This window comes from Lepisma saccharinum, chromosome 6, assembly GCF_977018435.1.
Source record: "Lepisma saccharinum chromosome 6, izLepSacc3.1, whole genome shotgun sequence".
Classification (NCBI taxonomy): Eukaryota; Metazoa; Arthropoda; class Insecta; order Zygentoma; family Lepismatidae; genus Lepisma; species Lepisma saccharinum.
The window spans coordinates 3,299,008-3,326,403 of NC_139234.1; the positions used below are offsets into that span (position 1 = coordinate 3,299,008).

Genomic DNA, 27,396 nt, shown 5'->3' on the forward strand with positions numbered 1-27,396 from the left:
GGACTAATAACATTTTATTCAAACAAGAGAAATTCCTACGATGCCAGAAGTCCTGGGTTCGAATTGCAGCCTGGACATGGGTATTCTTTGTGTCCCTTCATCAATTTCATCATATTATCACTAGTTCTCATCCTTGCGATTAGACAAATGTGGCAGGAAAGAAGAGTAAAGCAAATCAATCATTGAAACAAACAAGAGAAATGCATATGCATGTGTGCTTGGATGCATCATCGTTTATGAACATAACAGAATTTTGAGTAGTTGTTATGATGAACATATTATCAAACAACACAGTAACGTAACATAACATACGCGGAAAAATGAAAAGTAAGTTTGTCAGAGTTAATTACCTACCTCCGCATAACCGCCAAACAGATATCTTTAGATACAATGTGAGTTATAATGAAGTCAAACCTTCCAAAGCGAACTGGAAATTTACTTCAAAATTCCTCGAAAACCTGGGAAAATCATTTGGCAAAATGAGTCGGAACTATTAGTATTATTCCTTCAATATTATATTAAAAAATGCAATTTGTACATAGGAGTTCCTTATTTCTTTAAACATTTTTTCCAGTTAGACACAACACAACATGTCTGACTTAGCTTGTAACAAATACGTTAAAAAAAAACACAGCACACAAAATTAAAACCTTAATTTTGGATACAGCATCCTTTGTATTTCTTTCTCTACCAACCAACATGTCTTTTTACCCGGTGGTTCTGAAATGAGGTTGAAAGCTTCGAATGAAAAGTTTTAATTGTGTGTGTGATGTTTTAAACATATATACATGAAGGTAAGTCAGACATAATGGTGAAAGAATGTTTTTCTCTTTTATTATTTAACACTGCCCTATGATAGGACATCCTAGTCTAGATTCATCTGTCACTCTCATCACTACTTTGGGATCCCTCACTCTCACTTTCACTTCTGTTTTCTTTCTGGTTCTGTTCTTGATTTGATGATGTCTCTGTTTTGGTCTTTAGCTTCTTCGCTCTCATCTTCTGTTTTTTCTTCAACCGTCTGGCTCTCTTCCTTGCTGTTCGCTCCTCTGCTGCCTTCCTGTTTTCTTCAACTTTCTGATGATAGGCTTCTTCCAGGAGCTCCTAAGGAAATAGATTCAAAGGATGGACAAGAATGTTGCAAACCGTCACAAGGAAAGACTGAGAAAAAATTTAAATATCAGAGATTCAACGTGTTAACTGGTTCCCTTATATTCTTGACTTCCATTCGGAACTGATACCCATATCGATTATTATGCTCTTTCCGAATCTCACCAATAATGACACCAATGCATGATAATTTATAAATTAAAAGCTGCTCAAATATTAATATTAGTGTGTTTAAGTATTCCACGGCCCAAGTTCCTTTTATTTTATTGAGATTTCATCATGCTACGAATGCAATTTTTACATGGTTCGATTTTGATGTATGTCTGTTAACACATAATGCGGAGTTTTAACGATTACTTAAGGTTTTGTTCAATATACTCTATGTGATCAGAAGTATCCGGACACCCACCTGAAAATAAAGTACAAGTTTGGGCAACCCTCCATCGAGAACACTGGCAGTCAATACAGTGTGGGCCCACCCTTAGTCTTGATGACATCGTTCACTCTCACAGGCATACTTTCAATCAGGTGCCGGAAGGTTTCCTGAGGAATGGCAGCCCATTCCTCGCAGAGCGCCAAAATGAGAAGAGGTATTGATGTGGATCGGTGTGGACTAGCATAGTCTGCATTCCAAAACATCCCAGAGATGTTCTATGGGTTTCAAATCAGGACTCCATTAGTGGGACCTTGTTGTCGTCAAACCACTCCCCCACAAGCCCTGCATGGTCTCTGGAGGTCAACATGGGAGGCTGGCCTGCACGCTTTTGAATTGTACACATCCCTTCACTATAACATTGGAAACAGTGGACAGAGGGATGTTTAGGAGGGTGGAAATCTCACACACAGACTTCCTACACAAGTGGCACCAACCAACTGACCACGTTGAAAGTCTGTGAGTTCCTCAGACCATCCCATACTGCTGTCTCACACTGTCTGCAGACTTCTGAGTTCGCTGACTATGTGTTCCAAGTGGTAGATTGCAGTACTGTGTCGCCCTCTATGAAAAAAAAAGGTTTCGCGGTGTGTCCGGATACTTTTGATCACATAGAGTATGCTTTCGTGGTTAGGTTAGGCAGATTAGGTTTGGTTCCCTTAGCATTAAAATAAAGTTCCTAAATGCATTCTACTAAGTTTCCGATTTACTTCTACATTCATTCCCACGCTTCTACGGTATTTACTGTCGCTTTTGAATGAGAAGTGCGTAAGGTAATTTTCAAGTTGTTTTATTTCAACATAAATAACTTTTTTCGAGTCCAAATAGTGCTCATTACTTTAAGGAAGGTTCAAATTTCGTGTGACAATGATTTCCATAATTCTACGATTAGTCTTTGTGCTAAGAGAAATCATAAAACAATCTGAACAGTTACCTATTCCACTCCCCAAACATCAATTTACCAGACTTTTGCTTGAAAATAATTAAGAATTACATGAGATATTAAAATACATAAATTTCATGGCGCAACAGCCTTTGGAGGGCCAAGGTTTCTCCAGCAGCTTTACATTGGGTGACATGTGGTCAGTACACAGAATCCCATCGCTACTGTTTTCTGGTTTTCAAGACCAGAAGTTGCTACTTATTTCCAAGCAACTTCCCAATTATCCTCGCAATGCTAGGTAAACAATAAAATCCAGATTTGACACAATATTGGTACAAAATACATGGAAACTTCAAATTGTGCATATTTTTCAGGATAATTACTCTCCGTAGAAGCGTTGCACGCCATTTTTGCTATTGGCAAATAAATTTCGGCTCTGTCCGGAAATCCTCCTCCACCCTCGATTTCTACCACATTTCAAAGCTCGGAATCTGTGGGCAATTTTTTTGGTTTAGGCCTGAAAAAGCGACTGTTATATATCCATTGGTAAGGGTGTGGGTGCCTGCTACGAAAACATGGCCGCAAGTAGACTTCCACCTTGCAACTGTAAACGGCTGTATCTCCACTTTGAAAGGCTGTAGACTCGTAAATATTTTTTTCCGCGCTCCAGGATTTTGTTTTTAACAATTTACAACACACAATCTTCCTAAAAAAAAATCAATACCGAAATTGAGGGTGGAGGATTTCAGGATGGACCCTAAATTTCAACCAATACTTTCCAATACTGATACCCATTCAGTGTCTCCCATGTTAGCTAAAGACAGAAACATGATAACCCTACGTGCATTATATAGAAACGAAATTTGACCTAAAACGAGTGCATTTCAATTCTGCTTTGCACAGCTATCTCAAAATGAGAGTTAAAGTGAATTTTGAAAATATGTTTACCTTTTCTGCTTTTTCCTGTATAAACTTTTGTCTCGCATACTCCTTTCTGCGAAGATGTCTGTAAACATGGAACTCTCCACTTCCAGCTCCAGCACTAGATCCCATAACATTTCGTACAAAATCTGGAGCGTGAGGCAATGATTTTTCCTTTGGTTTTTCTGGTAGAGGTATTGCTTTATCCTAGAAATAAAAGAAATGTTAATTTGTTTAAATAAAAAAAAAAAAGGGTACTACTTTACTATACCGGAGACACCTATCAATGATTTATTTCGCAATTTTTTACATTGCTAACATACTATTCTGCGTTGCGGAACATTTCTTTAGGTGAAATAATGGATTTCTAACGAAAATAATGTCTATTTCTTACATATGATAGCCCCACAAACCATCACGGGGATGAGGTATGCCTACTAGGTTAGGTTAGGCCTGTTAGGTTAGGTTCCATTAGCACTCCTTTTGTTCAATTTAGCATATACGGAAAACATCGGAATTACAAATTCCACGGCATCTTTCACACCCGTCAACAGCTTCACGACTCATCCTCGACACGTCATGTTGTAGCAGCAGCAATAGCGCGTATTGTGCTCTCGTGCAGAAAGGAAATGGCGGCAACAGCAATAGCACGTCAGAAATAGATTTTCGTAGAGAACCACATGCATTCACATTAAAATGGATCAAAACTGCATTACTGAACATCAACAACGCTACAGAAAATGATTTGCGTAAGTAATTTCTCCTGTAAATTTGAAGAAATCCGTCTCCGGTATAGTAAAGTGTTACCAAAAAAAGTAAGTACATTTTCAGTATTGATAGATATTTCTTTCAGCATGCCTTAATCCCCATTATTCTTGGTCTAGACCACCAGTTCTTAACCTGCGGTCTGTGAACCTCAAGGGAGCTGATGTGCCCTCCCAAGGGTCTGTAAAGACTTGAATAAATGTTACAAGCATTTATACTCATGGTAATGGTTCCAATTGTTTTATGATTTTTTCAAATTCTCCTAGCAGAAAGACTAATTATATCGTAGTATTTAGGCAATCATTGTCACACAAAATTTGAACCTTCCTTAACACTATAACGACGGCTACAATGACTATACGTTAATGTCGAATCCGGTCTATTGGACCAGGGGAAATATTTTTTTTTTCAGGCGTTCAATTTTTTCTAATTTATATCAATGACTGAAAATAATGTTTCAGGTTATTTATTAATGACATTTAACCATTTACATGTTTCTAATATGTAACATGTTTAACAAAATAACTTTAAACATTGAATAACACATGTTAAAAAGAAACCCTTGAGTTTTGAGTATAATAGTTTTCTTACATTTGGAACATTTTTATCAGGTGTCCGGTTTTCATCAATGATTTGTAAGAATTTACATGTTTTTATTATTTACTGTTTGTTAAAAATAACTTACAACATCGATTAACATGTGTTACATAGGACACGTGAATGCTGAGTACAAACGTTTCGTTTACATTTCAAGCACACTGTTTTTGTTTTCCAATCGATTTTTGATGGACATATGTGACACTTCCTTCTGGATTGCTTCTGTACACCTTGCTCTTAATTTGAACATCGTTGGCTTGCTCGTCCATTACTAATTTGCCACTGAGCTCCCTTCCCACGTGCTGCAAGAACCTTTTACGTCTACCCATTTTCGCTCCCAATTTTTCCGGATGTACTGTTTGGTACTAAACAAATGCATTTAGTGCACTTATGTCGATCATGTCACGAAATATAACCATTGGCTATCTCCAAGTTTTTCGTTTCACACTGTAGTTTCGCACCATTTGGTCCAATTTGTCAACACCAAATTTTGTTTTATTATAAGTAATTATAACATAAGGCTTTAGCTGTGCTGTGGAAGCGTCGATTTTCGGATGTTCATGCAATGTAGAAAGTAGAATCACCACCTTGTTCTTCTTGGGGCAATATGATGCTATCATTAGATCATCTTGAAATCCAAACAAAGTGGAGCAACACACTCGGTGTTTTGCGGCAGTAAACTCTGGCGGCAGCTCTCCTTTGTTCTTTCGCATCGTGCCAATCAGAGTAAGTTTCTTGGCAAGTAGATCCCTTGCAAGAGATACACTGGTGAAGAAATTATCGCACGTGATGTTTCTTCCACTGCCTTCGATTTCCTTCACTACTCTCTCTCCTTGATTTTTCTCCCTATTATCTCCAGCTTCCTTTCCCTTGTAGATTTGAGCTTTCCAAACATAAGCTGTTTGAGAATCACAAATCAGCCACAGCTTGATTCTGTATTTACCAGGTTTTGACGGCATGCACTGTCTAAAAGGGCATCGCCCTCTAAAAGTGACCAGTTGTTCGTCTACAGTCATGCTGCAACCAGGAATGTACGCTTCTCGGAGGTAAACAGTCCAAGTCTCGAACACATCTCTTATAGGTTCGAGCTTATCTGGAGACCTATGCTTTCTTCTATTCTCAGCATTGTCAAAACGCATTACTCGAGTTATTACTTTGTACCTATCACGACTCATTATTTGAGAATATAGTGGACGACCTTCTACTCTACTATACATTTCATTCACATCTTCATTCTTTGACTTGAATACGCCCATGAGGATGACTAGTCAAATATATTTTTTCAACTCTTCCGTTGTCAGTTCCTTCCACCGGTCGACATACACTAAACGGCCTTCCTTATTGGTCCACGAGCAAATCTTCTGAAGAAGTGGTTCTCGAAAGAAGAGAAGAAATGTCAACGCAGGAGATTCACATTTTCTTTCTGCCCAGCGTGTCGGACCTTGCCTTTCTGTGATGACGTTGCATGCTTTGAGTCTCCCCATTGGGTTAGATACGGGTTTGGAGCACCAAATTTCTTCGTCGTTGCGTGAGATATACCATCTGGCTTCATCAGTAACTACATCTTCTTCCAGTAATGTTTCTTCCTCGTCTAATGGCATTTCCTCATCATCCATATTCCTTTCCACTTGCTCCCGGTCCTCTGTAACATCTCCTTCTCCATCATCACTTGAGAGAATCGAATCGGAATCTTCAGAATTTTCCAATTCCTCCATCATTATGCGTTGCAGCTTCTCAGCCTTCGTGTATTTGGTACGCAAGACATTGTATTTCTTCAATTATACACAAGAACTCGTGAGAACTAACAAATTCGTCATCCTAACTACACAGATGCTCTGCACCAAACAATGTGTGCATGCAGACTCGTTCAAAAAGTTCCGGAAAATTGCGGCACTTGTGCTTTGAAACCAACAAACTGAAATAAGCAACAATAGTTATGCAGACTATTGTCGACAAACAAAAAAAAATCCTTTTCCACATTATCAGTCTCCAACTTAGGATATTTGTTTTTCCTGGGTACGCTGAAGAGGCAAATGGTACCATATACGCTTTTCAATTGCTTGATTGATTTGTTTTATTTTACTCCGCGGTTTGTGCCTCTTGGCTAATTTGCGAAGAGTGGGGATGAGTGATGAAATGATGAAATTGATGAATGGACATTTACAAACAACCATGCCCGAGCGGGATTCGAACACGGGACCATTACGTCGCAGCGCATCGTCCTAACCACTCAGCCACAGGGTCCGGCTATACGTTTTACGGTAAAATTTTCGTATCCCCAAAACGTATTTCTTCAATTTTACAGGAGAAAGTACATACCAAAATGGGTTTATTTATACTTTAGGAAGGTCTTGGAAGTTTGTTTTCACCTCGTTGAATTTTTTTGCCGAAAAATCATGTAATTTTCGACATTAATGTCACTCCGATGCACGAAAGCTGTTCCCTTGATGTCCGTCTACTACGCGAACCAAATATTTGCGAGCGTATCATGACGTCACAACCGGTCAGTGTTTCCAAATGTGTGATTTTGTAACTGTGTAACAGTTCTAGAACGTAAATAAAAGTGAGTTACTGTTCATCATTTCTGATTACGAACTTGCGACAACATGATGTGCACAGGATCAGTGGCGTGCTCAATGTGAGGTTGATGGGGGTTATAACCCCCCCCCTTTGCCCAGTATCTCTAAGGCTATTTATGAATGGTTCGTGGAGCTATTTATGAATGTTTTGTGGGGCTATTTATGAATGGTTCGTGGGGCTATTTATGAATGGTTCGTGGGGCTTCCCGTCAATGTTCGTGGGGCCATTTATGAATGGTTCGTGGGGCTATTTATGAATGGTTCGTGGGGCTATTTATGAATGGTTTGTGGGGCTATTTATGAATGGTTCATGGGGCTATCCATGAATGGTTCATGGGGCTATCCATGAATGGTTCGTGGGGCTATCCGTGAATGGTTTGTGGGGCTATTTATGAATGGTTCGTAGGGTTTTGGAACCCTAAAAAAAAAAATTAATTTTGAAAAACAAATTTAACTATGTTTCCTAACCTAACAGAACCTAACCTAACCTTGCCGTGCATGGTTCGTGGGGCTAATATTTATGAATGGTTCGTGGGTCTATCCGTGCATGGTTCATGGAGTTTTCGAACCTGGAATAAAATACAAAATCAGTAACACGAAAGTAGGTATTTTTCTATGAAGAAGGTTGCAACACTGCATAACCACTGATCATGGACTACGCTAGTCAATATTTCTCCGCCATATCGCGTGTAACGCAAGCGAAAGCGAACAAAATAAAAATACTCGATATTTCGAAAATTGAGATTATTTGCATGCAAAAAACTAAACGCGAAATAGAAGAATCGTTACGAATGCAGAATATGTAAGTATCAATGCGAAAAATACGAAAATAAGGGAATTAGAGACGTTTGGTGGTTACCGAAATTTTAATTGTGGTTTTTTTATTCTACTTCTGCAAACTCTACTCTTGCATTGTCTACGTGTAGATGCGTTTCATGGCTCATGACCAGCTTATTTTACAATTGAGTGGAAAATTCTTTTCGTTACAAATTTCGGGAGCCGATTAAACTTTGCCCTTGTACTTCAAATAATGTCAAGCTTGCGGTCCGTCACTGATCAATTGAAATCCAACCTTTTCTGACTCATGTATCTATTAAATTTCTTTTATTTTCTGATAGTAAATACGTATAAATATGTACTTACTGGATTTTTCATAAGCTTTTCAAGTTTCAAACGTTGCAAATCCGTTGCGGATTTTGCGATGACAGGTTTCTCATCTTCGTTTTTCGCGTCCGACATCTTTCTCGATTTGCATTTTTACTTCTGTAGTCAATTTAGAAACTTGCTTTGTTAGCAATATATGAAATGGCATTACAAAGTGCACTGTGTCCGAGATTTACAATAAAGTGAAGATTTCTTCAAAACAATACTCTATTTTATGAATTCAATAACTGTAAGAATGTAATTTAACGATATATGTAAATACTAAATTATTCTGATCTTGACAGACACTTGATGACAATTGTGAACCAAGGGGCGTTGTATATAATGTTTTGATAGAAATATTGTTTTTGTTGCTGTAGGTGTTTCGTGTTTATGTTGCCACTACATATTACAGTCCAAGGTAACTTAATATATACAGTCATTGAGTGGCCACAAGTGAGTATTGAATTCAAATACAATGTAATGTGAAATGTATTGAAGGTACGTCTTGTAATTGGCTTTACACATTGTCCAAGTGTCGAGTAGCGTACAAAGTGTGGAGCTATTTATAAACATGCTCTCTGTTTATTATGTTCGAAAAATTAACGAATTAACTGTTCATTGGTTGGTTCACAAGCAGAAAAATACGAAATTTTTCGAATTTGTTCTTGAAAACAATGTCAACCAGTGGGAAAACTGTCAATAAAAAAATTGCTGCTTTTTAAAAAAATATTTTTAAGTAACTACACTAGCATAAGACCAAGAGGAAGTAAATAATAAGAGCATCACTATATGAATTCTTACTGGAACTGGTCAAGTTTCGATTGTTTAATTCCCATTTCATCATGGTACACAGGCTGTTTTACATTGCTCGATTTCTAATGATGTCTTTTAACACATACTTCGGAGTTTTAGCGATCACTTACTGCCTGTTTGCTTTAGAATGTTTTTCCCCTTCCATGTACTCCCAATATGATTCTTTTCTTGCCACCAGCCATTTGTTTACTGTTGTCTGGGTTACAGACTGCTGCCTGCTGCTGCCATCGAGGTCACATGTTTGGGGAGCGAAGGCTCCATTTGCTGTGGGGTGTAGTTTTCAATGATATGTGATTTTTTTCTTCAGATGAACAAACTAAATTGGAGTGGTGCATGACTAATGGCTTCCTACCCACATATATCGTGTGTGTCCCTAAATGCTTTCCTAGTTAGGCTAGGCTGGTCAGGTTTAGGGCTCTTTGTATTCAAATCGGGTCTCTAAATGTTTGGTAACAGTTCGTTATATCGGAGACACATTTAAATCGGATATTTTGTGTTTCGCATGGTTCGTACTTACCAATTGTGTATTGCGGAACATAATTCAAGGTGCCATTATGCTTTTTACACGAAAACAAACACAATTTTTAACGTACTATCGTGTTTGTCACCGGTGGAAATTATACATTATGCACGGGTAGCTGATGGATAGCCCCATGAACCATTCACAGATAGCCCCACGAACCATTCACGGATAGCTCCACAAACCATTATGCACGTTAGTTGACAGATAGCCTCACGGATAGCCCCACGAACCATTTCCATAAGGTTAGGTTAGGTTTGGTTGGGTTAGGCAAGCATAGTAAAAAAAAATAAAATAAAAAAAAGGGGTTTCAAACACTGACAGTGGGTTATTTCATCGAACGTCCGGAGCATGCAGTTCATGTACGGGAAGCATGTCAATTATGCGTCGGTGGGATATTTCTCTTGAAAAATATATGATTTGCCAGTCAAATATATTCCACGATGAAAGAAAATACCTCCACGAACGTTGGAAAGATTGGAGAAACTCATTTCCATAAGTAGTTTCTTCTGTAAAAATGAAGAAAAGTGTCTCCGATATAACGAGCTGCTACCAAATGTTTTTGTGTTTAGGTTAGGCAGAACAAGTTGATCGGTCCTAGCATTATAAGAAATTCCCGATATGCTTCCAGCATCTCATTATGTTTGTGCTGGTGGTAAGAATACTACCCTTTTGAGCCTCATGTGAACATCCAGTAGCAAGTATATATCAGGGTTAAAAAAAAAACAGTTTTTTTTTAAAAAAAATGACGTTTAATTGGTTTTTTTTTCTGGTTTTGTCGAGCTTTCATAAATAAAATGTGAATACGTGTAATATAACTCAACCGCTCAACCTACCCACTGCACTACTCCACCCGTCACACCAACAAGCAGACCACAACAAACTGCTAAACCATAGTAATGTTTCTTTTTTATCCTTTAATCTCTTACGATTTCCTGATTACCTCTGTGGATAGCAAGTTTGTATGTTTGAATTTATAATAATAATAATAATAATAATAATAATAATTTTTATTGTAGAAACATGTGAGAACATCACATGTATTACAATCGTCAGAAATATACATATAAAGTATCTATAGATCTTACAAAAAAAAAACCATCCAAAAAGCATTTTAGAAACATAAGACCACTTACATAAATTTAGTAGTTAACATTATTCTTTTACAATCATAACTATTTTACCTAATACAATTAATTTCAAAGAATTCTTCTACTCTATATATACAGTTATCGGTTAGTATTTTTTGTACTTTTCTTTTGAATTCTAAAAAGGGCAGTTGCCTTAAAGACAGAGGGAGAGCATTGTGAAACTTAACTGACATGTAGTAGAAGGTTTTTTGTGTCTTGTTGTAATTACATCGTGGCCGCGGTGGCTCAGTCGGTAACGCGTCTGACTACCATGCTCAAGGTCCCGGGTTCGATCCCCGGCCGGTTCAAAGCGGCCCCGGCGCCCACCCAGCGTCGAATAACATGGGTACCTGGGGGGAAACCCTGGGGGGTAAAGGCGGTCAGGGGCGTGATGCTGATCACATCACCCCCACTCACGACCGGATCAAGAAAGTGTGGGGCGTTACCCCCACACCCCCTATACGCCTTCATGGCGTGGTGCTATGCACAGGGGAACACTTTACCTTTTTTTTTGTTGTAATTACATCTAAACAATCCCTATTTCTGGTTTGATAGGTATGTGAACACCCTAACTCCTCATAACTGTGAATGTTCTCTTTTATATAGAGTAGGCATTGGAATACAAAGATAGCAGGAGCTGTCATAATACCTAGTCTAACAAAACTTAACTTACAGTGGCCACGGCTTGGAAGACCACACATTAATCTTACACATATTTTTTGCAATTTTAATAACCTTTTTATTGAAGGCTGATGACCCCAAAGTAAGGTACCATAGCTTAAGTGACTGTGTATCTGTGCATAATAAACAGTTTTTAGAACCTTCAAGCTTACACACAATCTTAACCTACGCATTAAATAAACCCCTTTGCTAACCCTGGATTCAACTCTACTGATATGATCCTTCCATTCCAAATGATGATCTATTAAGAATCCCAAAAAGGTGACAGAATTCTTTTCATGCCCTGTATTATGATTATTACTATTATATGTAAGTTCCAGGTTTTGGATCTTATCAGTGTTTATACAAAGCAAGTTAGCTGTACACCATTCCTGTACAATATCGGAAGTAGATTTTAATGAGGACCTTAAAAGATTATTAGAATCAGAGTTCAAACAGATATTGATATCATCAGCAAATAGGTAACTACTGACCAAGGGTGTTGAAATGTTATATGGCAAATCATTTATGTAAATAATAAAGAGAATAGGACCCAGAATAGATCCTTGAGGTACTCCCTGAGGTAACAGGTAACAAGTTTGACTCCATTTCTTCAAAAACTACTCTCTGAGATCTCCCACTTAAATATGATTGCAAAAGTGACAGCGCTCCATCCTCAAAACCATAAAATGTTAACTTTTCTAGCAGAAGAGAGAGAGATACAGTATCGAATGCTTTGGACAAATCATATAGTTTCACATTAACAAATTTCTTACTGTCTAACCCTAATATACAATTTTTCAAGAATGAGACAGCAGCCTTAACAGTACCTAGCCCAGTTCTATAACCAAATTGAGAATTACTAAATAACTTATTTTGTTCAAAATAATCAACAATCTGATTATTTAGGACAATCTCAAAAACTTTTGATATGACTGGAACCAACGAAATAGGTCTGTAACTATCAGGAAAGGACTTATTACCCTTTTTAAATATGGGTATCACTTTTACTAACTTGAAATCTTCAGGGAAAACACATCCAATAATACATGAATTTATAACGTAAGTTAAAGGTTCCTTTATAAAATTTACTCCATATTTCAATATGATAGAGCTTAAGTTATAAATATCCTCACATCTACTACTACTCATTTTAATGACTGCTCTTTCAATGTCTTTTACTTCATCAAGATGAAAATTAAAAGTAGTTGTAGGTTTTAATAATCCATTTAAATAAAAACTTGAATCATTTTTACTTGGGCAAGATGAAACTTTGTTCAGGATTTCTTCAACTTTATTAATAAAAAAAATTGTTGAGTTCAGACGCGCTAAGTTGGTTATTAAAATCTTTTCTGGTCACATGTACGGAATTACTCTCTTTTTTTTACAATATCCCACATTGCTTTTGACTTATTACTAGAGTTGTTTATAAAACTATCATTAACCTTAATCCTAGTTTCCCTAACTAATCTATATAATTTCTTCTTACTATTTATATACTGATTCTTCATGCCATTTGAACCAGTACTAATATAATAGTCATAAAAACGTTCACATTCTCCTTTGAGTTTGTCAATTTCTTTACTTCTAACCCTTGTAGGTTTGGGTTTAGTAAGTTTGCCTACAACATACTTTAGAGGAAATGCCCTTTCAGCTGAATTAGACATTTCAGACATTAAAAATTTTACTTTGCCATTTATATTATTTACAGAATGATACATAATTTTCCAGTTAACAAGTGATAGTTCATCGTGAAATTTTAAAATATTTTCCTCTTTCATTAGTCCCACCCTTAACTTGCAGTTTTTGGTATCAATTTTTGATGAGACTTTAGGAAAATTAACCTGAGATTTAAGTAAAACTGCCCAATGATCAGATACAACAGTTTTAACAATTGAGCTTTTAATTAACCCATCCATAACAGTAACTATGTTATCAAGGCAACTTCCACCTCCGAGTTTGGGCCTAGTAATCTCAGTTGTAGTTATAGCTAAATTGAACGAGGAAAATAGATTATTTAACATAACACCTTCTAACCTAAAGTCAATATTGAAATCTCCACATAAAATAATCTTAGCATTAAATGTACACACATGTTCTAAGAGGTTGTGCATTAAAAAAGTTCCCCTGTGCATAGCACCACGCCATGAAGGCGTATAGGGGGTGTGGGGGTAACGCCCCACACTTTCTTGATCCGGTCGTGAGTGGGGGTGATGTGATCAGCATCACGCCCCTGACCGCCTTTACCCCCCAGGGTTTCCCCCAGGTACCCATGTTATTCGACGCTGGGTAGGCGCCGGGGCCGCTTCCACCGTTAGAAAAGTTCCCGGATTTGAACCGGCCGGGGAAGAGGTTGTGCATTCTATCAATAAATAATTTAAAATCTTTACACTCAACATTCGGCCTATATACTGCAACTAAGATAGTTGCAGATGTTGCATCAATAATGATATATGATACATTATGATATAAGATACATTACGACTTTTGTCAGAAGCATCAAGAGATCAGTTGCAAATGTGTACTATTATCTTCAGTCACAAGCATAATAAAATAGCAATAGAATAGATAGCTTACATAGTATTCCCTGATAGTAAATTTGTTTTTCTTATTTCAAGAAATACGCTGTTACGTAGAACGTAATAGTTTTTGTAATAATGTAGTAATCATGTAATTCTATGCTATTTGGTATACAAACTGCAGTAACGAATGTATTCAATATTGAGCAAACATAAATACGTTGCTGTTCAACATACGTATTGGAATCTTTTGTCTAAAGTACCTGCAGAATCTACAGCTTAATATAGGCCTATGTAATTTCTTAATAAAGATTAAACGTTTGTATTGGTGTACTGAGCTCTGATATTTTGTTCTACTACATTTTAATATTAGAAGTTTTGTGCATTTTAGATAGCAAAATTAATCTCGAGTTATAATGACAGTCGTGATCGCATTCTAAGAATCTAAAATACTATCTTCATTAGTATACACCTCTATGATATTCCTTCATTTCAGAAATCATTGAAATACCAATGGGTTTTAAAATGTTTTGTTTTTTTTCGGGTTGGGCCCACCTTGGCGAACCCTGGTATATATGGCAGTAAACTGTGGAATGCCTTTTCAATGGGAAGCTTAAGGTGACTTTTACATCTTTTTTTTCCTGATAAATAGGACTTTTTAGAACTCCAGACAGTGGTAATTAGTTTCACCAAGGTCCCAAATTACTCTAACAATCATTCCACAATTATGCAATATTTCGCCTTACTCCTGTGAAACTTTGAAAGCAATCATTAAACATTCGGAACCATTACCCTGGACCTGTTGTTTAATTGGTGATGCCAACCAGTGAATCTGAATTTTACTAATTGGTGCCAACCTATGAACCTGAATTTCAAACCTAACCAGGATTTCATGTTGTAATCTTGGATGAAAAATTAAAACAGTGGCCATATCTCGAATGGAAGATAATTTGATTTTGTGCATTCCATATTTTCCATAAATACATTATTTGGTTAGCTACGGGTGTTATGAGAAAATAAGTTTAATTTATTTGTTAGGTTTCATCAGGTTATATTGTGTATTTATTTATTGAAATTTCAAGTACAGTTTATAAATGTGTAAAATGGTAATTGACAATTTAGTTTGTAATGCTTATTTATGCATATTATGAATTAAATTATTGATTTTTATAGTTTTTCATTTAGATTTATCTCATCCATGATGGATGTACACAAGAGACTGAGTGAGGACTTAGAGAAAGTCATTATAAAGGATGATGCCAGCAGCACGGTTACTTCAGAGTCAGACCAGAACCTCTTGCCTGTGCCGACATTTCGAGAGAAAGTCTACAGGGTACTGCACAATCACAAATTTCAGGTTAGTCTGTTGAAATAACAGTGAGGCCCAAGATCTGATTGTTTCATTCCAAAAATTAACATGGTTCTGTTTTTATCTGTATAAACTCACATACTTCATCAGCTTAGTGATAACTTACTGCATGTTTTCTGAATGGTCATTTCCGTATACTCATATATCCATATTTGTTTGTGAGCAGCTATTCGTTTAGTGCTGTCTTGGATGCAAACTGCTGCTGCTGCCTACTAAACATGCACGAGGTGTGAAGGGGTTTTCAGGTCAGGTTTATGGCTTGTAGCATTAAAGTAACATCCCCAAATACTATGAAACAGCTGATGACGTGGTACCCAGTCTCAAGTGCAACACCCCTTCAAGCTTTCTGTGAAAATACGGCAATAGTCTGTGTCAAAGACTACAGTAAACAAGGAATGCCTGCGAACTGGATAGTGTGGATGCCTTCGCAAACTACTTTTACAATAGATTTTGTCTGATAGTACTTTGCGAAAACTATTAACCACACTAATTACATTCTTGTAGAATCAATTTATTTACACAATCTTTTCGAGTATGCTTCAATACTTCCTAAGCACAAATGTAACAAGGTACAAAAACAGGACGATATATATACACAAACATTACTCCCCTCCAGACTATTAGAAAGTTTTTCTGGAACATTCTAGCAGGTGGCTTTCCCTTGTCAACTGTACTTTCACCTAAAAGGCTAAACATATTTACTTCCATCTAGAATGTGTTTGGACTCTTTATCTCACGCTCTTTTTCCTTCATTCTTCTCTCCTTCTACCGTCCTCTTTCTCTCTTGTCCTTCCAATCTTTCTAACACCTTCTTCCATTCTTTGTTTAACTTCAGTCCCCCATTCCAGTTGAATGTGTCTTCTTCACATTTCTTCTCTATGACAAAATGAACTGGAATCGGAGACTGACGTTAAACAAAGAATGGAAGAAGGTGTTAGAAAGAGTGTAAAGGACAGGAGAGAAGAAGGAAGAAGAATGAAGGAAAAAGAGCGTGAGATAAAGAGTCCAACCACATTCTAAATGGAAGTAAACATGTTTAGCCTTTTAGATGAAAGTACAGTTGACAGGGGAAAGCCACCTGCTAGAACAACTTTCTAATAGTCTGGAGGGGAGTAATTTTTGTGTATATATATCTTCCTGTTTTGTACCTTGTTATATTTGTACTTGGTGCAGTCTGAAGAAGACCTTGTTAGAAGGTTGAAACGTTACGTTTAGTTTATGTTTTAATATAAAATAAATTACTGCCTTGGTCAGCATATTAAGTTTTTCATATCATGGAAACAAGGCTTAATGGTGTTATACTTCCTAAGGATCCTATAAAACTTGCAAAAATCATTAACTATTTGGAACTATTACATACACTGATGCTAATTTATTAATTAATTATTTTTAAATTTGACCTAGTGTTATTCTGCTTTTTGCATGTATATGAATATCTTGCATGTATAGTGTATTCAGAGTTCATGCAAACTTGCCTCCAGAGATTCTGTGCTTGGGTCCTGACAGGACAGGTATGTTTGTTCTTTTGTCCATCGAATATTGTAGTTCAGTGTATCTGTATAATCAACTCATAGACACGCCAGCCTGTGTGGCAGAGTGGTTAGCACAGCATGCTCTGATGCGATGGATCTCGGGTTCGAATCCCAGCCTAGTCATGGGTGTTTGTGAGTGTCTCTTCATCAATTTCATTGTATCATCACTCATCCTCATCTTTGCGATTAGCCAAAAGTGGCAGAAAAAGCAAAGTAAAATAAACAAAATCAATCAATCAACAAATATTCACAGTCCTCCTCAATGGTTTAGTGATAACACCATAGCATCATGTTTTATACGGATGGGTCCAAGTCAGTCGAATCACTTGGTTGCGCCTTTGTCATAGACTCTCAAAGCTCCAGTTACTCGTTACATCCTGCCTGTTCAATCTATACGGCAGAGTTGTATGCCATCTTAAAGGGACCGGACTTTGCAGACGTCAATGCTCCGAAGAAAGTCCTTGTCTGCACTGATTCAACCAGCATGTTGAAGACTGGAATCTCCTAATTCCCGGCATCTGGTAGTGTAGTGCATCTTCGGACGGCTCATGTCATTATCTGCCAGTGCTGTTGTTTGCTTCTGTTGGGTCCCTAGTCACGTGGACGTAAAGAGGAACGAAGTAGCTGATGCTGCCACCAAGTCAGCTGATGCAGATGGCGATGTTCTCGTCCCCACCTTCTATCAGCTAGCGACCTGCAGAATGTCTTTCATTGTTGCCTTTTCTATCTCCAAAGTTCAATCATTAGGAAATGTCTCCCAGATTTATCGTGTCAGTTTTGAGGCCACTGGTATGAGCACATTACCAGTAATCATCCATGCACTAAAATGGCTTGAGAATGGCTATTGACTCGAGTCAAGATGTGGATGCCATAGCAGAAGGTTCAGTGCATGCTTTGATTAGCAGGATTGGGGTTTCATTCAAAAATTTGTGTTCAAGATTTCGATGATTTAAAATAAAAATAATAAAAAATGTGCCGAGGCAAATGTTTTAATAATGCCTCAGAGGCTGCAAAACACTTGGTGAGAGATCAAGGTTGGTTTTCACATCTGTTGACTGACAAAAGATACCCACACTGGACTTCACTAACTTTCTTGAGTACTTGGTGAGTTAATAATAATAATAATGATAGAAGAAACATATTTCAATAAATTTTATAGCTGCTGAGATGCATGTGTGTTAGTGTCTATTTTTTTAATACTCTTAGCTTGGAGTAATTGAAACATGTTTACTTTTGCATATTATTATTCACTAATTTCTTGGAATTTCATTGTATTATCATATCTTTATTGTTATGTGTATTATAATTGTTAATGTCTAATGTTATTATTAACTTTCAGTCTCTATTGTTTATCAGTTTGTGAATATTTAAATCTGTTTATAATTATAATATTCATTGTAAATAATCAGTTTTAAAGCTTGGTTTTGCTGTACTTGGGCAGTGGACTGTTAGTTCCTTAATAAAGAAATAAATACTTAGATAGAAATGCAACATATGTAGAATATTATAAATTTGAAGATAGGAAATATTCATTGATATTTTTTTTGTATAACTGAATCTTCATAAACAATATATTATTTCTTTTTGTTTCAGATAGCTGTCATTACACTCGTTATCATTGATTGCCTGCTGGTGATTATTGAGTTGCTGATAGACCTGGAACATGAACATGTAGGCCAACAGATAGTGCATTATTGCAGCATCGGAATCCTCTCCCTCTTCATTGTTGAAATCATGTTCAAGTTATATGCCTTCAGACTGGAATTCTTTCAACACAAGTTGGAGATATTTGACGCAGTGGTGGTTATAGTGTCGTTCTCGCTTGATATCGCCTTCCGAAGTTCCCATGATGCAATGAGTGGAGTTGGGCTAATTATTATTCTCCGGTTGTGGAGAGTGGTTCGAGTTCTAAATGGTAGGATTGAGGAACTTTCTTTCTGTTATATCTCAGTTGTACCCTAGTACAGTTCCCGCCACTGGGTGGTTTGTCATCCTCTGGAAGACTTTGCCAACCAGGGGTAGAAAAGACTTAAAATAATTCACGTACCAGCTCTTTTTTCTCAGGAGTCAACCTTTCTTCTTTTTTTTTTTCTTTAAATGTCATCTAAGAGAGCTGTGAATCCAACTAACATAAAGTTACACATTTTGAAATACGAGGGAGAGTCCGAAAATAAGTTTCCCCTGGCGACTGTGGACAGAGATGGAAAGGAAAAGCAAAAAACGTAAATGAGAAAAGGAATAGCATACTTACTTTATTTTTCCACATAGGAACCCTGGACATTCAGACATTTGTCATACCGCTTGATAAGCTTCAAAAAAACCTCTTGGAAAAAATGAGTGTCCTCTATACGGAAGAAGTGTTGCACGAAATGTGTCACCTCAGCATTGCTTCCAAAGCACCTTCCTCTGAGAGCCTTCTTCAAAGCCGGAAACAGATGGAAGTCACTCGGCGCGAGATCGGGACTGTACGGCAGATGGGTAAGGCGCTCCCAACCAAGGGTTGCAAGATGGTGTTGCGCAGCCCTCGCCGAGTGTGGTTTCGCATTGTCATCCAACAACAGCAGATGTGAGAAGGCCAGGCTGCCTACGCCGAATAGCGTGCTTCAATTTGGACAGGGTGTGACAGTAACGTGCAGCATTGATGGTTCCTTGTTCGAAGAAGTCCAGCAACAAAACACCATGGGGGTCCCAAAACTGTGAGAAGCACCTTACCTGCCGAGGGAGTTGTCTTGAACTTCTTCCGGACAGGAGATGACGGATGTTTCCACTCCATTGATGCGGCCTTCGATTCGATTTGGGTGTGCTATGGTGGACCCACGTTTCATCCCCCGTCACAATCCGAAAGAGAAACTCATTTCCTTCCCGGTGATAATGCATGAGATGTTCCAAACTGCATGAGATGCTCCATATCTACCTGGCCACGACTGAGAGGCACCTCCCCTCGTTTGCACGCACTACGCTCACGCCATCTGTTGGATTGTGGTTGTAATTCACCCACTGGTGTATGGGTGTCTGTAGTGTTCCAGCACGGCCTGGTTTCCCCCATTGCCGTACGATTTCCCTGGTCAAACTGGGGGGGGGGACTTATTTTCGGACTTTCCCTCGTATGATCTCAAACATTTAATTTATTAATTAATACAAGATTGAATTAAAAGTAATTAAATCTTGTGGAGGAGTGGCATTCCTAAAGAAGGCTACACCGATAACACCATGAATAACTATACTATACATCCTAATATAGGATTTGGCCAAGCAGATTTTAAAATTTGACTAGCAACATTGCAAAAGATTTTAATGACATGTTTATTATTCTGATTTAATGATACAGAAAACACACACTATACTCGTTTTTTTTTAAACGCAATGGAAATTTCCACAAGCAAACTGAAAATATTTTTTAAAAAATGTGTGTGTAAGTATATGCATGTTATATTATTTTTTTTGTGACAAAACTTTGTAATTTTTAACAACAAACTTTAAACTACTTCTCTACATAGTCACCATGTACATTTAAGCATTTGTCATAATGTGTGACGAGTTTTTGTAACCCAGCTTCATATTCCTCTGCCCCAGTCCATTCAGAAAAGTAGTCACCCCTTCTTTCAGTTCCTCATCACTATGAAATGTCCTTCCTCCTTAGTTTTGCGAGGAGATGAAAGAGGAGAGAATCAGAAGTGACCAGGTTCGGGATGTAGGGTGGATGGTTGAATTGTTCGTGAAACATCAGGGAACTGTTCACTGATTTCATCCAGTGCCGATCGTTCTTGATGAATTCGTCAACTGCACTCAGCAGTTCGTTCGTAGTGAGAGATTGGCACCCAGAACGTTCGTCATCATGGACATTCTCCCTCCCTGACACCAGCGCCGAACAGATGACTCATCAATAACATTGTCTCCATAAACCTACTTCAATTGACGGTGAATATCACATGGTCGCACATTCCTGGCGTTGAGAACTCTGATCACAGCCTATTTTAAACACTCACAGAAACAATAACTACAATGACAACGCTAAGAAACTTTGCACACACTGAGCAGACAGTCAACTGAAGTCGTTTGACCTTGAGCGGCGGCTACTCACGTCACCAGCACTCCACACGGCACTAAGGGGTACTACTTTCCGGATGGCCCTCGTCATGGCTGTATTTAGAGGGGGGGGGTTTCTAGGGTTCAACCCCCCCCCCCGAAACTTCTGACATGTTGCATTAATGGATGTTCAGAAACCAAAATCTGTAACAAATTTTCAATTTTTCTTTCAAAGCATCACAAAAATACAAGGAGACAATGTTGAAACGATCGAGCTAGAATTTTCATGCATTTGGAATTCTGAAAGTTGAGTGAAACAGGATTTATTCTTGGAATCGCAGCCCACCCGCAGCCCCTCCATTATCACTTCTGCTGTCATCTTTCCAGTGTTGTTCCTGCGTCACAAGGAATATAGACTGAAGATTCCCTTATGATTGTCCCAAAATTCCCTTTCCAGCTTTTAAATTCCCCGTCCGATAAAGTCGAAAATAAATCCCCCTTGATAGAAGTTCAAGCCTAGTACCTCCAGATTCGTAGCACATTACGTCCGCTATTGAGGTTACAATCCATGCACCAGGTTAAGCTTTTAAAGAGAATAACTGGTTCCACACTTTTCAAAATTCCAAAAAATTAATTTTAAAGTCAAACAACAAAAACTTTGTGACTAAAATTTCCATCTAACTTTTAAAGTCTTTTCTTGAAGGTATCTAAAGTTTAATGACGAAGTAAAATAATTGTGCATTACAGTACACACCGTATGAAACGTAAAAAAAAAAAAAAAAAAAAAAAAAGAAACTTATGCTGGATATTCACTCATCTGCTGGATTGAGTAAGCCCCGTCAAGGATATAACAATAATATAATAATAATAATAATAATAATAATTATATTATTAATGTTATTATTATTATTATGGAATAAAATTGTTTTATTATTATGAAATTTTAATTATTATTGTACAATTATTGTTATTATTTCTATTATTCAAATTTCTGGCGATGCCCTGGGAATAATTATGAATTAAACCCCCCCAAAAAAAAAATTTCCTGCCTACGGCCATGGCCCTCGTATATTTGAACTGAATTTGAAAATTCAGATGCATTGCATTTTTGTTACCCCTGTTGCCATCTATCACGTGAATACGTACTTCCACCCACTCAGAAGGATGCTGCAGAAAGCACAGCTTGCCCTTCCCTTTGAGAGAGAAAGTTCAACATTTGGTTGCCACTTTCATAGTATAGGAAGGGAAAGGCTACCTACACATGAGCATTTCAGATGGCAATCGGAGAAGAATTTACCTCATCAGAGCTTGAATAACTTACTGATATTATTTACTTACCATTTTGAAGGTCTTGGGCAACAACAGACTGCTCGTCTCACTCCAAGCAGACTTAATACATAATCACGCCACTAGGTGGCAGCAAAGAGCTGTCAGACTGGGTTGACATCTGACGGCCGTAAAGTGTACGTCTTGTGTTTAGTAGAGGAAGACGTTCAATTTAGTTGCATGTAAGGTTTTGCGAGTAAAAAATAGTCGCAAACTTTACAAAGCCAACTCCAATTTAACCTGGTTGGTAACCCGAGAACACTTGTTCGTATATATTTTGTGTTTAAGAATCTATTATTCATTTTGTACATGGTTTCGAATCATTTTGTGACAAGAAGTGGTAGCAAAACGTGCCTCACACATTACAAAACCCAAAAAATATTAATATTTACTGTGTGTAATTGCATATTTTGCATTTCCGTTGTCATCAAAATATGCATGTATCTAAATACCCCCTCTTTTCTTTTAACAAGACATAAGCACAAATATCATGTTGAATTGTACATTTATGAAGAAACGTATCAAGTTTTGCAAAAATTGTTTTCTCCGCAGGTATTGTGTTGTCCGTGAAGAAACAAGCAGAGCGCCGTTTGGATCATGAAAGGCAGGCTCGTCTTGCATTGGAATCGGAGCTGTCGAGGTCTCGTCAGTTGTGCATGACTCAGCAAAAAGAGCTGGATGCGCTGCGGACGTATCTGCACCAGAAAGGGATTGATTACGAACACCTCCCACAATCAAACAGGTAGGTGAGGATAGTCATGTCGTTTTAATTTAGCACACACAGGAGATGTACTAAAAAAAATCAGGGAGTCTGTCAGTCTGGAAAACCTGGAAATATCAGGGAAATTGACTGTGTTTCTGGGGGGAGAAAAATCAACATTCTTTGTTGTAATGCACTAAAAACAGGATTTTGAACAGATAAACAAAAGAAGCAATAAATTTTTAAATGTTTTGGCAAACTATACTTCAGTTTTATATACTAAATATTACTGGTAGTTACAGTAGTACAGGTAGTACATGTTTTGAACTGTTTTCATGTAGAAATCTGCTACAGAAAGTGACTAGGAATTTACCACATTCATGGTGGTTTGTGTTCGGTAAATATTAGGAGTAACACATATGTTACTAAATTTTACTAATGTTGTTCTTTGTAGCTGATCAGTGGTGATTTATTCATTCTTACTTTTTGGACTTTTAACCACTGTGTAAATTTTAAAATACCAACGTTTCGGAGGCTGAATCTGCCTCCGTCTTCAGGGTAGCGTCTAGTCTGTTAAATCATATGGTGTCTATAAATGGTTGCCCTGGAGGATTTTTCTCGGTGGCCTAGGCTCCATCTCATCTGTCGGTCACAAGGACCTCTATGTACATGAAGTTGCCAGTGAGGATTATCAGTGGCCCAGACTCCACTTCGTCTGGTGGCCACGTCAAGATCTATTTTTGTATATAGGTTGCCAGGGAGGATTATGTTGCGGTTGCCCAGGCTCCACCTTGTCAAAGGATTGATGCTGTAGGATATCAACCCCCCAAAAATGTTATATTATTTATGACCTACTTGCTATGGTTTTTTACACAAAAATCTTTTCTAACGATTAGTCAATATATGAAAGCTCACTCCTGATCCAATAGTCAGTTTGTGTTCAGTTTTCCTTCCCCCCATTATTATCTTTTAACATATGAAGTGAATATTTTTTTTAAAAAAAAATGGTTAAGTGAGATTCTAAGTACGGTGTTTAGTTGAAATAGAGTGACTTTCTTACACATTACATGAATTGCACTTATGACTTTACATGAATTGCACTTATGACTTCATCTGGAAAATTTTGGCTTTTGGCCTGGAAGACTCGGGGATTTTGTATTTACAAAATTGTAGATACCCTGAAAAATGCAGGCTCAGCCAGGACTCAAACCTGGGTGTCTTGCTCAACCAAGTGAGCTACCGAGTCAACTACCTGATTTTTTGCCTCCCCAGTTTTACCTGTGTGAAATTGTCTCAATCTGTAGATTTTGATGTTTTACGGTGGTTAAAGTTATTTCAACACGCGGAAACAAAAAATAACTGAGATACGTATTTAGCCCCAAAATGTGACCATGGCATGTTCAATTCCTTGCATTCCAGATCACATTCCCCGTATGTTTAATAGCAATTTTCGTTATGTATGCACACGAACATGTGGGATATTGAAGAATAACGTAATTACTATCACCGTCGAACCTATCACTCCTAACCTAACTAGAGGGTAAAATTATTTATACATATACATTCATGGGCGTCCGGAAGGGGGCAAGGGGGGCTGTGGCCCCCCCCTGGAAAACGAAAGTCAACCAAAAATTACATATTTCACACATATAATTTAATTTCAGCCACAATAATGTGTGTTAATTATTGCACGAACATGATGAATTCAATTAAGCAATGTTTTTTTGAGGGATGAACACTATTATTGCGGAAAATATGCCATGTTGGCCCCCCCTGGAAAAATATACCTTCCTTGCCCCTCCCTGGAAAAAATCCTGCGGACGTCCATGTATACATTCCTTGTAAATATGCAGTTCCTGCTCTGTTATTGCACCTCTATGATAAGAGTGCGACAGCTGTACCTGTATGATAAGGTGCCATAGGTGGGTTGCTGATGTCATAAGTCATACCACATAAAATCACTAATTACTCGCTTATAACGCATCTCCACAAGCTAAAAGCAACTGCAAACGTTCCTATGAATCACAATCATCCCAATCAAAATCATCAGCACCCTCCTGGCGATACTGGAACATAATCAGTGTTTCAAAGGCACATAATATAGTTGCAGTACCACGGACAGAGATAATTGCATTCAGGTATTGGCCAAACCAATAGAGTAACAATGAGTACCATTCCTACCTTTGTAACGCACTTCCTTTTCGAAAAGAATAACTGTAACTGACTTATTTTCTGAGCAAGTTAACCATAATTCAGTTACTTTTTTCATAAGACTGTTGTGAACACATTTGAATATGAATCAGTGTCCAGGAATGACTTTAATCTTCGGACATGATTGCTTCATTCCCACATGATCCAAAAAACAACCATGTGAAACTTTTAAAGAAAATTCTGTGCTGCATATATCAACAATATAATGTAGAGCACAAGGCAGTATAGTGTTAAAAATTTACTTTGATATGTTCTTTATGATATGAGTGTTTATCCTCTTTGTTTCATATTTCAGAGTCGACGTAATAGCTGAAGTCAACCACACAGGTGATAAGACATAGTACAAAGATGACATTTCAGTACATTTCCCAGTGAAGATCTTCTAACTTATGTATTTCTACTTAACATACTTGCAAGATGCATTAATCATGTGAGACATAAGATATATGTATATATATTTCCAATCTTACACTTAATGTACATTGAATCAGTTACTTTTGATATGGCTAATTTATAATGAAGTCATATTGTTGCATTTGCATTCAAGATTAGACCAGTTACATTGTTATTTGTGTAGCTTTTCTGTATTTGCTCAGATGCTTATGCATTGGCGTAGGGATGGGAATGGCCAGTTTATATTTGTGAAGGAAGAAACTGGCATGATAATGTTGATGTTATGTATTTTTTACGGTCGGTTTTTAGTTTTTGAATAATGTGGAATTGGGTTGAATTTTTTATGGTGCACATATGTAATGTGGCAGTGCCATTTGTTAAAATATTGCAACTTTTGTTGTCAGAAAGATGTGCCAAAAGTAATAGTTAGAGATTAGAACTGAATTTCATTATCTTGTTCCATTGCTTTGCGCAAGATATCCTGAAGGAGCCACAGAAAGGTATTAATGTTGGAGTGGTATAAAATTCTTGCGAATATAAAGTTTACTGATATTTACTAATCCAATATATGATTGCAAATGTTGTTGTTGAGTTTTTGTTTTCAGTCCATTTTATGCACAAATAGGCTAATGGGACTGGATTTACAGTTTAAAATGGATCCAAATAACTATGTGTCCAGGCTTGACATTCCTTGATTAGAAAGCAAGGATGTTACCAATATTTCATCGGAGATGCCCCAATTGCAAAGTTCCATAAAAAACCCTCATACGTAATGTTCCACAATATGGATTCTGTGAAACTACTTATTTTTTAATCATCACTTGCAGCTTCTGATTGAGAAATCAGAGTTAGACAGCCAAATATGTATGCAAAGTTTAGATTAAGGCAAAGAGTGACAATTTCACACCAGGTGTACATTTTTTTAATATCGTCAGAATGAGCAATGCTACTGAAAGAAAAAAACTTGTACAAGAGAGTATGAATTTCTCCCCATGCTGCAAAGGGGAAAGTTTTTTTAAGTTGATTATTCATCATCATCCTTCGCAGTTTCCTGCCTCTGGCTGTGCTGGCATAGAAGTCAAGCCTCTCAATTTTTCCTGGTCTTCCACCACTCCTCTGTTTCCACGGTGTTCCAATCTTTAAAAAATATGATGAATAAATATTTACAGAATCCCACGTATTCCTTATGGAGGAACAACTTCAAGTTACTGCTAATCGAATGGAAGTTTTGACTTTTTCCACCACAGCAATCTTCAACCTGTCCTCTTTTCATTCATGTGTTTTTCTATCTCACTGGAAGTTTGATATTCCCAAGAGAACAATTAAAATAATACTCCCATAAGCGTAATGCTCCTCCCTACAACCATCCAGCGCACCAGCCTCTCAATCTCCAGCTTGACACAGAAAAAGGCCAGTGAATTAGTGTCTTTCCAGAATCCCGTGTCTGGCTGAAACTGTTCCTCGTGGCCTTAGACATGTTATAGCTGTATTTCAGATGAAATGTCATCAGTAAATATTGGTCTTCCCAATTGAAATGAATGTATTAACATGTCAACTTATTTTGGTATTAAGGTTCCCATCCCTAGCGTTTATATATATGTACTCAGTTTATAAATTATCAAGTGTAAAAACAATGTACTTGAAGTAGCCAATAATTATTATTACTAGGGCAGTGTCGATATCGATAATAGTGATATTGTGACAATGAAGAATGTTCGTTATGTTGCAAATTTATCTTCTCCATCTTTCATAGTTGTGATATG

The 27,396-nt window shown here is 37.4% G+C and overlaps 2 protein-coding genes across 4 annotated transcripts; one reads left to right on the top strand and one right to left on the bottom strand.

Moving 5' to 3' along the window:
* Positions 1 to 497: 497 nt before the first annotated feature.
* On the bottom strand, positions 498 to 8,767 carry LOC145988507 (PRKR-interacting protein 1 homolog). Its single transcript, XM_083123377.1, has 3 exons — positions 8,432 to 8,767; positions 3,375 to 3,554; positions 498 to 1,104 (listed from the first exon to the last, which is right to left on the bottom strand). The coding sequence occupies exons 1-3, from the start codon at positions 8,525 to 8,527 to the stop codon at positions 877 to 879; spliced, it is 504 nt and encodes a 167-aa protein (XP_082979503.1). The 5' UTR covers positions 8,528 to 8,767; the 3' UTR covers positions 498 to 876.
* LOC145988506 (voltage-gated hydrogen channel 1-like) lies at positions 8,558 to 26,979 on the top strand. Of its 3 annotated transcripts, none has more exons than XM_083123376.1 (5): positions 8,558 to 8,681; positions 15,262 to 15,433; positions 18,571 to 18,892; positions 22,882 to 23,071; positions 25,536 to 26,979. In XM_083123376.1, exons 2-5 carry the CDS (start codon positions 15,275 to 15,277, stop codon positions 25,579 to 25,581), a joined length of 717 nt encoding a protein of 238 aa, XP_082979502.1. In that variant the 5' UTR covers positions 8,558 to 8,681; positions 15,262 to 15,274; the 3' UTR covers positions 25,582 to 26,979. The 3 variants fall into 3 exon arrangements, with proteins under 3 accessions (XP_082979502.1, XP_082979500.1, XP_082979499.1); XM_083123374.1 differs by lacking the exon at positions 8,558 to 8,681 and adding an exon at positions 8,744 to 8,887 and having other exon boundaries at positions 15,250 to 15,433; XM_083123373.1 differs by lacking the exon at positions 8,558 to 8,681 and adding an exon at positions 8,744 to 8,887.
* Positions 26,980 to 27,396: the final 417 nt, after the last annotated feature.